This window comes from Pestalotiopsis fici, assembly GCF_000516985.1.
Source record: "Pestalotiopsis fici W106-1 unplaced genomic scaffold PFICI_Scf_3, whole genome shotgun sequence".
Classification (NCBI taxonomy): Eukaryota; Fungi; Ascomycota; class Sordariomycetes; order Amphisphaeriales; family Sporocadaceae; genus Pestalotiopsis; species Pestalotiopsis fici.
This window is the reverse complement of record NW_006917093.1, coordinates 5,783,917-5,796,247: the sequence shown is the minus strand read 5'-3', so window position 1 is coordinate 5,796,247 and position 12,331 is coordinate 5,783,917. Positions and strand designations below refer to the sequence as shown.

Below are 12,331 nucleotides of genomic sequence, written 5' to 3'. Positions count from 1 at the left end.
ATAATGCGTAGCGAATTACGTACAATGCGGTTTGGCCTTCAAAAGTCATCCTGTATCATTCTGTACTTTGATGTGTATATACCAACGGGAGGTTTGGGGAGTTGGAGGTGAATCGGACCCGCCAACTCGGCATCTCTCACTCAAACACGGCTTTTCACACACGGTGATGTGTATTTCGTGTGTATAACTCGTCAGCGGCTGGGACCAACCTCATGGCTTTCCTTTGCAGAAAATTCGCCCGTCATTTGGCGCCCAGGGCAGGCGGCCAAGAAGGCATACATATACCAGGTGGTATGCATATGCCTGCAAAATTGCCGTGCTGAAGTTTCAGAGTGGTCGCTGGAACATTATCCATGTATCATTTGCTGATGGTATGTTGCCCACCGTGTGCTTCCAAGATAAGCCATGGCTGGAGCAACGGTATCTGTTGCTTAGATGCCAAGTGCGCACATGCGGTGATGAGTTGGCGCGCTGCTTGTGTAACAACCCGTACGTACACCCTCAGCCCGCCTACAATTATAGAAGGCTCTCAGACTCGGCACGAACGATGTTAGTCCAGGAATGCATTATTCAGTCATGATTGCGCATCGAGGTACGACTTGAATGGCGAATTACACATCAGTGATATCGATTCTCTTTCAAGTGCAGCAGTGATGTGCAATTACTGGGCGATCAGTGACCTCATACTACAGGACAGAGTCGTGGCCATTTGTCTCTCCTTGTCTCCCGTCTGCTCGTTTCCCGTTTTTCTCCAAAGTTTGGCCCCAGGGTCGTGTCAGGACTTCCAGGGGTGCCTGTCACTTCAATTGCAGTTGTGGCATCTATCAGCTATGCAAGCCACACCTTGATCTGGTGTTGCCTTTCAATTGCTGAACGATGTATTAATGTAATGAGTACCGGATTGGGCGATGCGTTGTTTAGTAGAATTGAAAGCTAAAGCAAGTTCCAAAGGAGAGATCCGCAGCTATCTATTCACCTATACCATATAATAATCTGTGGACTAATACGTCGAGTAGTATTCCGTACTGGATAGATGGAGGCAGCCAAAAAAAAAAAAAAAAAAAAAAAAGGACTCAAATGTTCGGCAAGATCGGTCCTTGAAGCGTCAACCTCGTGTCCGTGTGCCTGAGCTAAGTAAAATTGCCCACGGAAATCGTGGGGCCGTGAGAAGGGCGCTTCGAAAGGTTCTCATCCTTCTATTTCCACTGCTTCTTTTGTTTCGCTCGCTTTCGTAGTCTCGGGAGTATCGTCATGTCCGGGGACAGATCGTTCTGCTGTCTGTTGCGTCATCCATCCATACCTACATACCCAACAGGCCGGGAAAGACGTGCGACGGCCAATCCAACATTGTAGGGGCCGGGCACACATCGGACGGACCGTTCCTTGGTAATGTCGTTCACCAATGTTCCCTTTTATTTCTTTGTACACTATATGCTGAGGACCAATGGCCCCCTTTTTGTAAGTGCATTCCATGCTGGGCAATGCAGAAGATCGCAATTGCCGCAGCCCGTCCTACACATTTGGATAAGACATTCAATAACACTTCAATGTTGTTTGGTGGCCATTACTGCACAAAAATGACATGAAAGAAGTCCAACGGGGACGAGTGCATACTAGGTATCTTGTAATGTACATTATGTAGGGACACCTGGGCATTACATCAAGGTACCCAGGCTTGCCAGGTAAGGTACCTAGGGTGACTGGATTACCGGCTCCAGCCCTGCTCCTGTCATGTAGGCGGTAGATGGCGTACAATTTAGCGAATACTCTAGATTCGTCACAATCCGTAGTTGGGCTAGCATGCTGAAATTATCGAGTGTGGCTGTTCGGCCCACTAGAAATAGCAGAATGAGGCTACCTCAATGCACCTTACCCAGCCAGCGGGCGCAGAGCGTTGAACCCCTACTGCAGTACTTCTGGTCAGGTAGGTAGGAATTTTATGCGCATCACTTTGATTTCTGAGTCTCTGATGTACGTATGCATGCACATACCAACTAAGGAAACAAGCCCCCCAGATTCTCGGCCCATCTGCTCTGATGACTTGAAGTACCTACTGTGTGTTGTAGGCAGTGTACCGTACAGTCGCCCTAAAGCGAGGGAAGAAGACGGCGGGATGTAGAAAACAAGCAGATGCCAAATGGTGTTAATGTCGTCGTATCCGGGCGCGTGCTGCTGTGGCCTCGTTTAGGTACTACATCAACACAGTAGTACAATTAGACTCGAGGGGCGTTTTCTCTCTCTCTCCCCCTCTCCCTTGTAAATGTGTGTCCATCTACCGCCAATATTAATGCCGGTCCCCTACTATCCAGTACCTATATTAGATGCTGAGCACTTGCTCGAGAGAGAATGTGGGATTGGACAAGGAAAGCTTGGCAAGTTGCCGAAAGCCGTTGCCATATGAGTCCCTTTTGTGTAAGCTTATGATGGGCGGAAAGTTGGCGCCCGCAGTAGCAGCACTTCCTGTTTGGATACAGACCGAGGGATACTTCTTGACTGAAGCACGCAAACATTTTAGATATGTACCTTTTTGGAATCTCAGTAATGTTTTGAGCCGCGATAACTATCCCATGCTACCTATGTACATAGTATGTGCTTGCTCTAAAGCAAACTGCAAGTCGAGCCCCAGAAATAAAATTTCAAGAAGAGACAGCATGTCCATTCCCGAGGTCATCAATCAGCATAAAGATGAGACGGACGCTTACCTAAAAACAAACAGAGTCGGGGATGGGGTCCAGTGTCAAGAAAATGGTCCAGTCCAAATGCCTGCAAGACTATCCACTCTTAACTGAAAGAACCCACCCACTCGCTGCGAGAGAGAAAAAAAAAAAACTGACCCCCAAGCCCCCCGGTACGATGCAAGTTGCAAGCAATGCAAGCAATGCAGTGTAGTGCTGTGCTGTGCTGTGCTCAGCTCAGCTGGGCAGCTGGGCCACGGGCGGACGCTCCAGTTGTCCAGGTCCAGGTCCAACCTACATTAGGCTTGCTAGGTAATGTACCTTGGCTTTCCATGGTCCCGTTCCAGTGCGCGCACCGCAAATATCCACTCTTTTTCTCGTAGAACTGACCACCTCCCGTCGCCCCGTGCCAACTTTCTGCCTCTGATTTGACGTCGCTCCTGCACTTCGCTCGCTTCCCAGCTTTGGCCCAATTCAACCTCCTATTTTCGTGTTTCCCATCGCTTTGGTGCTTGTTGTCGTCACCCCGTAGACTTTTTGCGTGTATCTGTTTTTTTTTTCCTCATTTAGCGACCAAACCAAAGTCACGAAAGGAGAGAAAAAACACTTTTCGAGTAGTCTTTTTCCTCAGTTGCTTTTTTTCCTCCCTCTCTTCCTTTCCTTCAAACCCCTCTAGTCTGCATCTGCACCTAGCCTCTGGTGCCCGTCGGCTTGATCGGCCTCCGGCGATCCCTCTGCACCTGGGAATTTGGAGCAGCCAGTGGGAGATTGAGAGAAAGAAAGAGACTCACTTCAAAACGGCACCATAACCCCCCCAGCCCAGCCAAGCTCAGCTCAGCCCAGCTCAGCTCAGGAGGTCGACGACCAACAAAAGGAAGGGAAAAAAAAAAGATTTTCGGGCAGATATGCCATCCTTTGCCAGCGACGAGAACGCCCCTATCTTTTCGTCCAATTCTGGAGTCATTCATCTCACCGACTCCCACTCCGCGCATTACCCCGTGAAGCAAGGGACGCAGCTGCCTTCTTCGTCCTTTCCCGTCATCGGCCGTCCCGAGCCCAACAGTTACGACGAGTTCGATAACTCGTCGTCCCATTCCTCGGATACTTCTGGTCCTAGATCGCGCGTGAATGGGGTCTCGGCATCAAACACGACTATGACGCCCCTGCCGAACGGAGGCAGGTCGACAAACGGGTCGCTCCATGGCGTCAACTCTCGCCCCGACAGCACCTCGGAATCCATCAACAACAACTCTGCTGCAGCCGACGTGAAAAGAGCACACAATGGCTACAACGGAAGGACATTGGCTGCCGCCGAGAGGTCTTCTTCTGATTCCCGGCCCATGATGAACGGCAGGACCTCGACGTCCTCGTCCTCGCCGACAGTGCACGGACACCAATCAACGCAGTACTTCAACATGCATGATGGCCTGTCGAAGCGGCCTTCGATTGAGTCATCGGGACGGGCATCACTGCAGCAGAACTTCATGGATGGTGCGCCCTCAAGGCCACTGAGCAATGGTGACAGGACGCCAAGAGTCTCCAATGACTATGCGTCTGGGACGTACCAAAACTTTGCTGGTGCTCTACTAACCCCTTCTATCACAACCACACCCGAACCTTCTCAGCAAAACACAAACTCTCCTCACCGCTTTTCATCTCCGGCAACTGTTGGCACGCCTTCGGCTTCGGCATCTGTTCTTGGACCCCCAACACCCCAACTCAAGCAGAGACATACTTTGGAAGTTCCAAGGGTTCAGCAGGGCCGGGGGTCTCGAGATAGTGCAGGAGATGCATATGCCAGTGGCCGCTTCTCTCCGACCGTAGCAGGTCCCACTGGTCGCAGGGCGTCTTTGACCCTAGGTCGAAGAAACACTCGCTCAGTACACTCAGAGGTTCCGCGGGATGAGGTCGCCCTGGATGATGATGCTATGCGTTGGGCAGAGGCATACCGGCAGAAGCGAGCAAAGAAAAAGAGAAAGGAGGATCTGGACGACGATAAGGTCTTGGTTGGTACCAAGGTCGACGAGAATCACGCGAACTGGACAACGGCGTATAACATGTTAACCGGTATCCGGGTCTCTGTTTCGCGGACGAATGCCAAGCTAGACCGCCCCCTCACTGATGCAGACTTTGAGGCCAAACAGAAGTCGACCTTTGACATCACTGGAAACGAGTTGGTGCCTTCTGCCAAGTACGACTTCAAGTTTAAGGACTACGCCCCCTGGGTGTTTAGGCATCTCCGCGCACTTTTTGGATTGGACCCTGCCGATTATCTTATGTCGCTAACCGGCAAGTATATCCTTTCTGAGCTGGGCTCTCCAGGAAAAAGTGGCAGCTTCTTCTACTTCTCTCGAGACTACAAGTACATCATCAAGACCATTCACCACGCCGAGCACAAGTTTTTGCGCAAGATCTTGAAGGAGTACTACAACCATGTCGCCGACAACCCCAACACACTTCTCTCTCAATTTTACGGTCTCCACCGTGTCAAGATGCCTTGGTCTGGCAAGAAGATTCATTTTGTCGTCATGAACAACCTGTTCCCGCCCCACCGCGACATCCACCAGACTTTCGACTTGAAGGGCTCCACGGTGGGCCGAGACTACAGAGAGGAAGACCTCGAAAAGAATCCAAGGGCGACGCTCAAAGATCTCAACTGGCTCAGGAGAAAGAGACATCTAGAGATGGGGCTGCACAAGAAGCAATTGTTCCTCCAGCAACTAGAGCGTGACGTTCGCCTTATGCAGAAGTTGCAGATTATGGATTACTCTCTTCTCATTGGTGTCCATGACCTCAAGAAGGGCAATGAGGAAAACCTCCGAGGCAAGACACTGCAGGTTTTCAATCCCGGCGGTGCCGACAATGCCGATGAAGTCGACCCCCACCAGATTCTCCTGAGAACACCATCAAAGCTCGAGAGCGCCCGCAAGGCCAGAGAACTCAGGGAAATGATCAAAGCTGAAAGGCCAGTCCCAATGGGGGAGAGCAGTACCCCGATGCCCGAGGAATTGGAAGAGGGTTACGGTCGCGGTGGCATCTTCTACAATGATGATGGCGGCCTGAGGGCAACGCACGAAGACAACACTCCAGGTGAAGAGATCTATTACCTGGGAGTGATTGACTGTCTGACGCACGTGAGTATATTTGAAACCCAACAAATTCATTTCAGTACTAATGTTCTACAGTATGGCGTGATCAAGAAGATAGAGCACTTCTGGAAGGGTCTCTCCAGTGATCGCAGTCAGATATCCGCGCTTCCGCCTCAGGAGTATGGCGAGCGTTTTATCAAATTCATGGCAGGCGTCACCATGTCCTCAGAAGAGGCAGAGCGAGATGCCCTCGATCGCGAGGCCGCAGCACAAGCTGCCGCAGCCACAGCGGAAGATGGTGAAGCCGCTCACGGCCGCAGCTCTACGGGCGCTGGTCCAACTCATCCCTCCTACCTGCCTCCCGCCCCACCTGGCATGCGAAGCCCTCAGTCTCCAGAGCCCAACCCAACTGTTGAAAAGGCACTGAAGAAGGCAACAAAGAAGGAGAAGCTTGTTGCCATGGAGGACCAGCTGCCGGAGCGAGTCATACGAGCCATTGCTGCTGAGTCGGGCAACAACCAGGGCAAGGGCAACTCACACGCGGTTCTTCCTGTCGTTGAGGAATCAGCCGAGGCTGCGAGTGTCACTAGCGCAAGAAGTGTGAGGAGCCGGGACGGCAGCGCGAGCGGTACGCGGCCCTTCACGCCCAGTGCGATGGAAACACCGGGGAGCATGAGGGCTGACGGTTTCACCAACCTGGGACCCCACGGGATTGGAGGGCGCGGTCCACCCACGCCCCCTAAGAGCAGCTACCTTGTACCACGATTCGACGAGCCCAGAAAAGGCAGGGAGAGCGAAGACAGCATGGGGATGGGACTACGCAAGGTGATTAGCAGAGAAAGCTTGGACAAGAGTTTGCCACCGCTGCCTCGAGCCAACTAGGAGGCACAAACCGAGGCAGCACAAACAGCCATGTGGGATCGGGCGGTGGAGGCGTTGATGCTCACGAAACCGCCCAGTACCCATATTTACCGGCCAAAAACCTGGTCTTATGAATCGGAAGGGCCGCAGGCGCTGCTCAAATACGGAAGATTACGCGGAGCAAGTGTTTGATGGATAGACAAAGATCTCGCGTCAACGTTATATGCTATGCGGGCGTCAGGAAGACCATCAGGATCTAGATTCAGGCAACGTTAAGTTTGTTTCCCAACTCTCGGTTTGTCATTTCGAGAGCAGGATTCTATCTGGGCGTTGTTTTTCTTTTCTTCTTCTATTTTTTTACTCCTTTTTTTTTTTCTATTATCGCTTTGGGAAGGAGTAGAAACTTGGCCCGGTTATTGCATTCACTGGGGGGTTTTTCTCATCGATTTACTTTCCTTTGTCGGCCTGAAAGAAGCTCAAAGTGTCTTTTAATGCCAACCTGCAACAGTAGATAAGGGCGCATCCATGATACCACACCATTGCATACACTCAGAATTTAAAAAAATTATGATCTTGAGACTTACACTACGGAAACTTGTGCTTGTAAAGAAGATATGTGATACGACTCGAATCATGTCAAGGACATATTCCTGCAATGACAAATCCCTGAAAGACTGTAAAGGCAATTTAGAGGGCAGGATCACTGATGAGACCGATGCTTCTTCAGCCCTACATGAGTGCTGGATGCCGATCAAGAGATTATCAGATGGATAACATATATCTACTACCTACACTGTCAGTCGTTCTATTCGTTACATGGAGTGAGGGCTTTTCAAGGTATGGTTCACATACACAGCTCAACTTGATTTTCAGGATATTGTAAGCTTTTGAATTTCAGAGTGAACTTATATTATACCTAGTAGACATGAGAATCATATATGCCTACTAAATTTGATAAGAATGAGACACGAATATATACAATCGCTTACTGACTCATCATGATGGGTTGCTCAAGAAGAGGAGGAAGAGGAAAGATAAGAGTTCCGGACTGATATTTCTTGTTCCGGTCTTAGTGTTGACCAAGACGGCTGGTCCAGGGCTTGGACTTTCTTGGGCTTTACCTTGGGGCCGCCGCTGATAACGGTTTTAAGTTTGCGGTGATGGAAACCCGTTTCCCCACACCCCTTTAGTCACCATCTTGGGGGGAGACAGAAGCCCGCATGTTTTGTATTGTTGAGAGGAATTCCAATTTTACTGGAGAGTCTGTCCTTCTTAGATACATGTGTGTAACAATATCAACTGACAAGACACCTGCTGCCGTACAACTTGTGGTGATCATCATCAGCGAGTTCCGGCACGTTCAGCGCAACATATCCTTGCACATGTTGTCTCTCTTGTGTGTATACGGGGATTGAGGCCCGCTCATGGTCGCATATCTCGTGGTTAATAAGCTCTTTACATAAAGAAGCCCCCCCCCGTCTGCTCCAGGTATCTATACCTCTGGGTCGCAATTTCAACTCAACCTCTTACTTAGTAAAGCGCCGGCCAAAAAAATTCAAAAACAAAACAGGACACAAGATTTAAATACTTGCGCTATCGAGACGCGACATATTTTGGTACCAAGCCAGAACTTTCCTGTCGTCAAGAGAAGACAAACTCGTCATATCAACGCAGCAACGGTCCAAGTCTAAAAATTAACTAGCGCCCGCCCAACCCTGCAAAGCCGATCGAGGAAGAGCTAAAAAGACAAGACAGGCAGAGACAGAACAGACTATTTGGACTTGCATCTTCATACTCTTGTACAGCTCATTGTTCAGGCCTGGTATTAGTCAGCTGCTGTAACTATCTGATGCAAACTGCAGTCGACTCGCCATTCGTCTCGCGTATATTATAGTATATACCTACTCTTCAAGGGTGCGACAAAGATGGAACCCGCCACTCCTCTAGACATTGCGGACCGTAAGCTCGGTGACCACGAGAGCAACGATGTCGCCACAGCCACTCCGGATCCCATTGTTGACGAGAAAAAGCTCGTTGCCAAGTTGGACCGACATCTAATTCCGCTCATCATGCTACTTTATACCTTTAGCTTCCTCGACCGGTATGTATGCAATACACCTGCTCCCTTCAGAAAAAGAAGCCGTCCTGGTCTCGGGGGGAAAAAAAATACATGCTGCAATGGAATCAATTTCTAAACGTTATTCTATAGTGTCAATATTGGAAACGCAAGACTATACAAGTTGACAGAGGATTTGAATTTGGTTGGAAATCAATACCAGATCGCCGTATCCATCCTCTTTGTCACATACCTCTTGTTTGAAGTGCCGAGCAATCTGGTTCTCAAGCGCTTCACGCCGTCGTAAGTACTCTGGGAGATGTCCTTTTTTCCATGTCTTGTTTGAGTCATCACTGTTTGGGAGAGATCAATCTACCCATCTCCAACTTTCATTTGGGGGAAAGAAAGCTAACACGTTTCAATATAGACGATGGATTGCATTCATTACAACCGCCTGGGGAATCGTGGCTACACTGACGGGACTGGTCAACAGCTTTGGGTCACTGTTGGCCTGCCGACTGATCCTGGGCGCTCTCGAGGCCGGCTTGTTTCCCGGCCTAAATGTCTACCTGACCTTTTTCTACACCAAGCGGGAGCTGGCGCTGCGCGTGGGCTACCTGTTTGTCAGCGCCGCCATTGCCGGGTCCCTGGGCGGTCTCCTGGCCTACGGCATCGGCCACATGCAGGGCATCCAGGGGCTCAATGGCTGGCGGTGGATCATGATCATTGAAGGCATCCCGACCTTTGTCCTCGGCATCGCCACCTGGTTTCTCCTGCCCAACGACCCGGCCAGCGCCCACTTTCTGACCGACGACGAGAAGAAGGTCATGATTGCCCGATCCCGAAGGAACTATGGCCAGACAGAGTCGGCCCAACAATTTAGCCGCAAGGACATGATGAAGGCCTTCAAGGACTGGAAAGTGTGGCTGTTTTGTGCCGGGCAGTTTGGCATGGACACCATGCTGTACGGTGAGTGAGCATTCAAGAGTGCATTCCAACTTTGGACTTTTACATTCTATAGTGCAAGTTACTAGTCATGCTGACAATCACAGGCTACTCGACCTTCTTGCCAACTATCATCAACGGCATTGGTAATTGGACAACGGCAGAAGTTCAGCTGCTAACTATCCCCTGTTACTTTCTGGGAGCCATAACATACATGACAGTGTAAGTGAATTCCTCTGTTTCCAAGTAACCTGACTGTTTTGTGATACGTGGATGGGAATTCTTCTCAAAGGCTTCTTGGCAATCATCAGGAGAGAAATCACAGCTACATTTATTGATCATTTTCGTCATGACTCGAAAACTTTCTTTCTAACGTCAGATTAATGCTTCAGGGCGTATCTCTCGGATCATACTCAGCGCAGGGCCATGTTTTGCGTCATTTTCGGTGCTGTCAGTGTCGTTGGATATGGCATCCTGCTCTCCAACTCGGCTGCCGGCGTCCATTACTTTGGGTTAGTTGCGCCTATAACATCTGGCCTGCTCGGAGCCTCCATCACTCATACAATCACAGATGCTTCCTTGTTGCCACTGGCCTCTATGTCGGTGTCGGCATTCCTCTGGCTTGGGTAATGTCTTTTGCTCCTACTTGTACTTTCACCCCACTGACTGCCACTCAGCTTCCCATCAACACGCCCCGATACGGAAAAAGAACAACCGCCAATGGGTTGCAACTCACGATTGGCAACTCTTCGGGCATCATGTCGCCTTTCATCTAGTAGGTCCTTTCATTTCGTCGTATCGTCTAATCAGGCGCCTTCTGTTCTGACATGAATCATCTAGTCTTACTGCTGAGGGCCCAAGATACATTAGGGGTAACGCCGTGTCATTGAGCATGGTCGCCATGTCTACCTGCGTTTATGCCTTTATGTGGTTCTGGTTCAGGAGAGAGAACGCGAAGCGTGATGCCGGACACATTGACCCAGCCCACGAAGGATTGTCAGAGGAGGAGCTCACCGAGCTGGGTGATGAGAGTCCTCATTTCAGGTATACATATTAAGTCTTGCATATGATAGCCTCTTTTTACGACAGAGAAATGTTCTCCTCTTGACCGCGAACAATTCGATCTATATGCCCACCTAGACTCGCTTCACGTACGGGATTTTCTTCGCGCTGCTCTTGGTTTCAGACAGTATACGTTTTTGTGTCGGTCAGTTCGATATCGGACACTTTGGGCCACGTCCCCTTTCCTCAGTTGATGCGGTAGGCACTGTATCAATTAGCAAGACAAGCCAACATTGTTATCCCAACAAACTGCTCGACTCAAGACTCACTCGTAGATGACCTGGGCTCCCTTTCGCATCCCGCTACCAACCCACATGCCGCTGTTGACCTTGTCGGCATACCGCTCATCACCCGTCTCCATCTGGACGAACAGACGGAAGCTATAAGTCGACGGATCAACGTCGTTTGCCTTTTGTGGGTCTTGAAGGGCCTCGAGGACATTTCGGGGCCCGGTCCGGAATCCACGAGTCCGTATCTCGATGCTATGTCATCACCATGAGGATTCAGCAACGGGATATTGATGCAGTAGTCATGCCTCGACGTGCGCAAAATGCGGGCGGGCGGGCGGAGATATGATTCAGTAGAGAGGGACAGAGGCAAGAAGAAGAACAACTCACAATGCTGGGTCCTCGTCGTCGGTCTTGAGGAGATACATGGTCTCCATCTTGACCACGTACGTCTCGGGATCTACAACTTGTGAGTCCTGACCGCCCGGCTGGCCACGGCATAACATGTTAGTCTTTTCTTTTTCGATGCTCTGGATTACCGCCCTTCTCGTTCCCTCTTCGAGACCATATAGGCATCGCAAAACAAAATGGGAATTGTCCCTTCTCCAAGCCAAACTCACCAGCACAGTTCCGGAGCCCCATTTCGCCGCCCAGTTGCCGCCGGAGAAGGAGATCCAATTCCGCACGCCGCCCGACGGCACGGAGCCGACCGCGACCTTGGGGTTCAGATCAACCGACATTTGAAAGTCGTAGCTGTAAGTCGGGGCTGGGAGCTCGAGCTCCGGATGTGGTGCCCTTGGAATGGACTCTTTCTTCTGACTTGTCAAAGACCTGCGTCTCAATTGTCAGTGAGATCTGCCTCGACCAGAGAGAGCGGGAGGCATAACGGCTTGATTTACATTTTTGACTATTTGACGCAAGGTACAGAGCAATTCCGGAGCGGGTTCTTGAAATTGCAATATAGCAAGACGTTGGTCGCGAACCAGCCCGTGTCCCTTGTATAATCGATTTGTACACTTGTCAAGGCCCGTGGCAGACACTTGATCTCTCGAGTATAGCAGAAACGTAACGTGGATCTTGTTCAAGTGATCAATGACGAGATACGTGACAAGGCGATTCCCCATATTTTACGCCGCGTTTTCCGGCTTTCGGTTACATGTGGGGGTGGATTCTTCTACTATTTCGCGGCATATTGTATACTCCACTCCCAAAAAGTCTTGTTCCAATTCGTTTTTGCACAGCGCATTGTATTTATTTCCCACGTTTATTGGTGTAGTGTCTATTCACAAATTGGAATACAAAAGCTGTCGTGCGTCTCTTCGGTCCCAAGAAACACAAATTACATTTGGAGAGAAAAATGATGAATTTCCGAAATTTCGGCATCCCACTCTCCGGCGATTCCAGGGCCAGTTTGAT

The 12,331-nt window shown here is 50.2% G+C and overlaps 3 protein-coding genes across 3 annotated transcripts; 2 read left to right on the top strand and 1 right to left on the bottom strand.

The window, feature by feature from the left end:
* Positions 1-3,580: 3,580 nt before the first annotated feature.
* Positions 3,581-6,646, top strand: PFICI_05871 (uncharacterized protein; the record flags this gene model as incomplete). Its single annotated transcript, XM_007834452.1, has 2 exons — positions 3,581-5,809; positions 5,861-6,646. 2 exons carry the CDS (start codon positions 3,581-3,583, stop codon positions 6,644-6,646), a joined length of 3,015 nt encoding a protein of 1,004 aa, XP_007832643.1.
* Positions 6,647-8,550: 1,904 nt separating this feature from the next.
* Positions 8,551-10,683, top strand: PFICI_05870 (uncharacterized protein; the record flags this gene model as incomplete). The annotated part of the gene is made up of 8 exons (XM_007834451.1): positions 8,551-8,726; positions 8,835-8,984; positions 9,109-9,650; positions 9,734-9,848; positions 10,019-10,138; positions 10,198-10,252; positions 10,304-10,401; positions 10,467-10,683. The coding sequence occupies 8 exons, from the start codon at positions 8,551-8,553 to the stop codon at positions 10,681-10,683; spliced, it is 1,473 nt and encodes a 490-aa protein (XP_007832642.1).
* Positions 10,684-11,301: 618 nt separating this feature from the next.
* PFICI_05869 (uncharacterized protein) lies at positions 11,302-11,655 on the bottom strand (the record flags this gene model as incomplete). The annotated part of the gene is made up of 2 exons (XM_007834450.1): positions 11,302-11,403; positions 11,536-11,655. The coding sequence occupies 2 exons, from the start codon at positions 11,653-11,655 to the stop codon at positions 11,302-11,304; spliced, it is 222 nt and encodes a 73-aa protein (XP_007832641.1).
* Between the last annotated feature and the right edge of the window lie 676 nt (positions 11,656-12,331).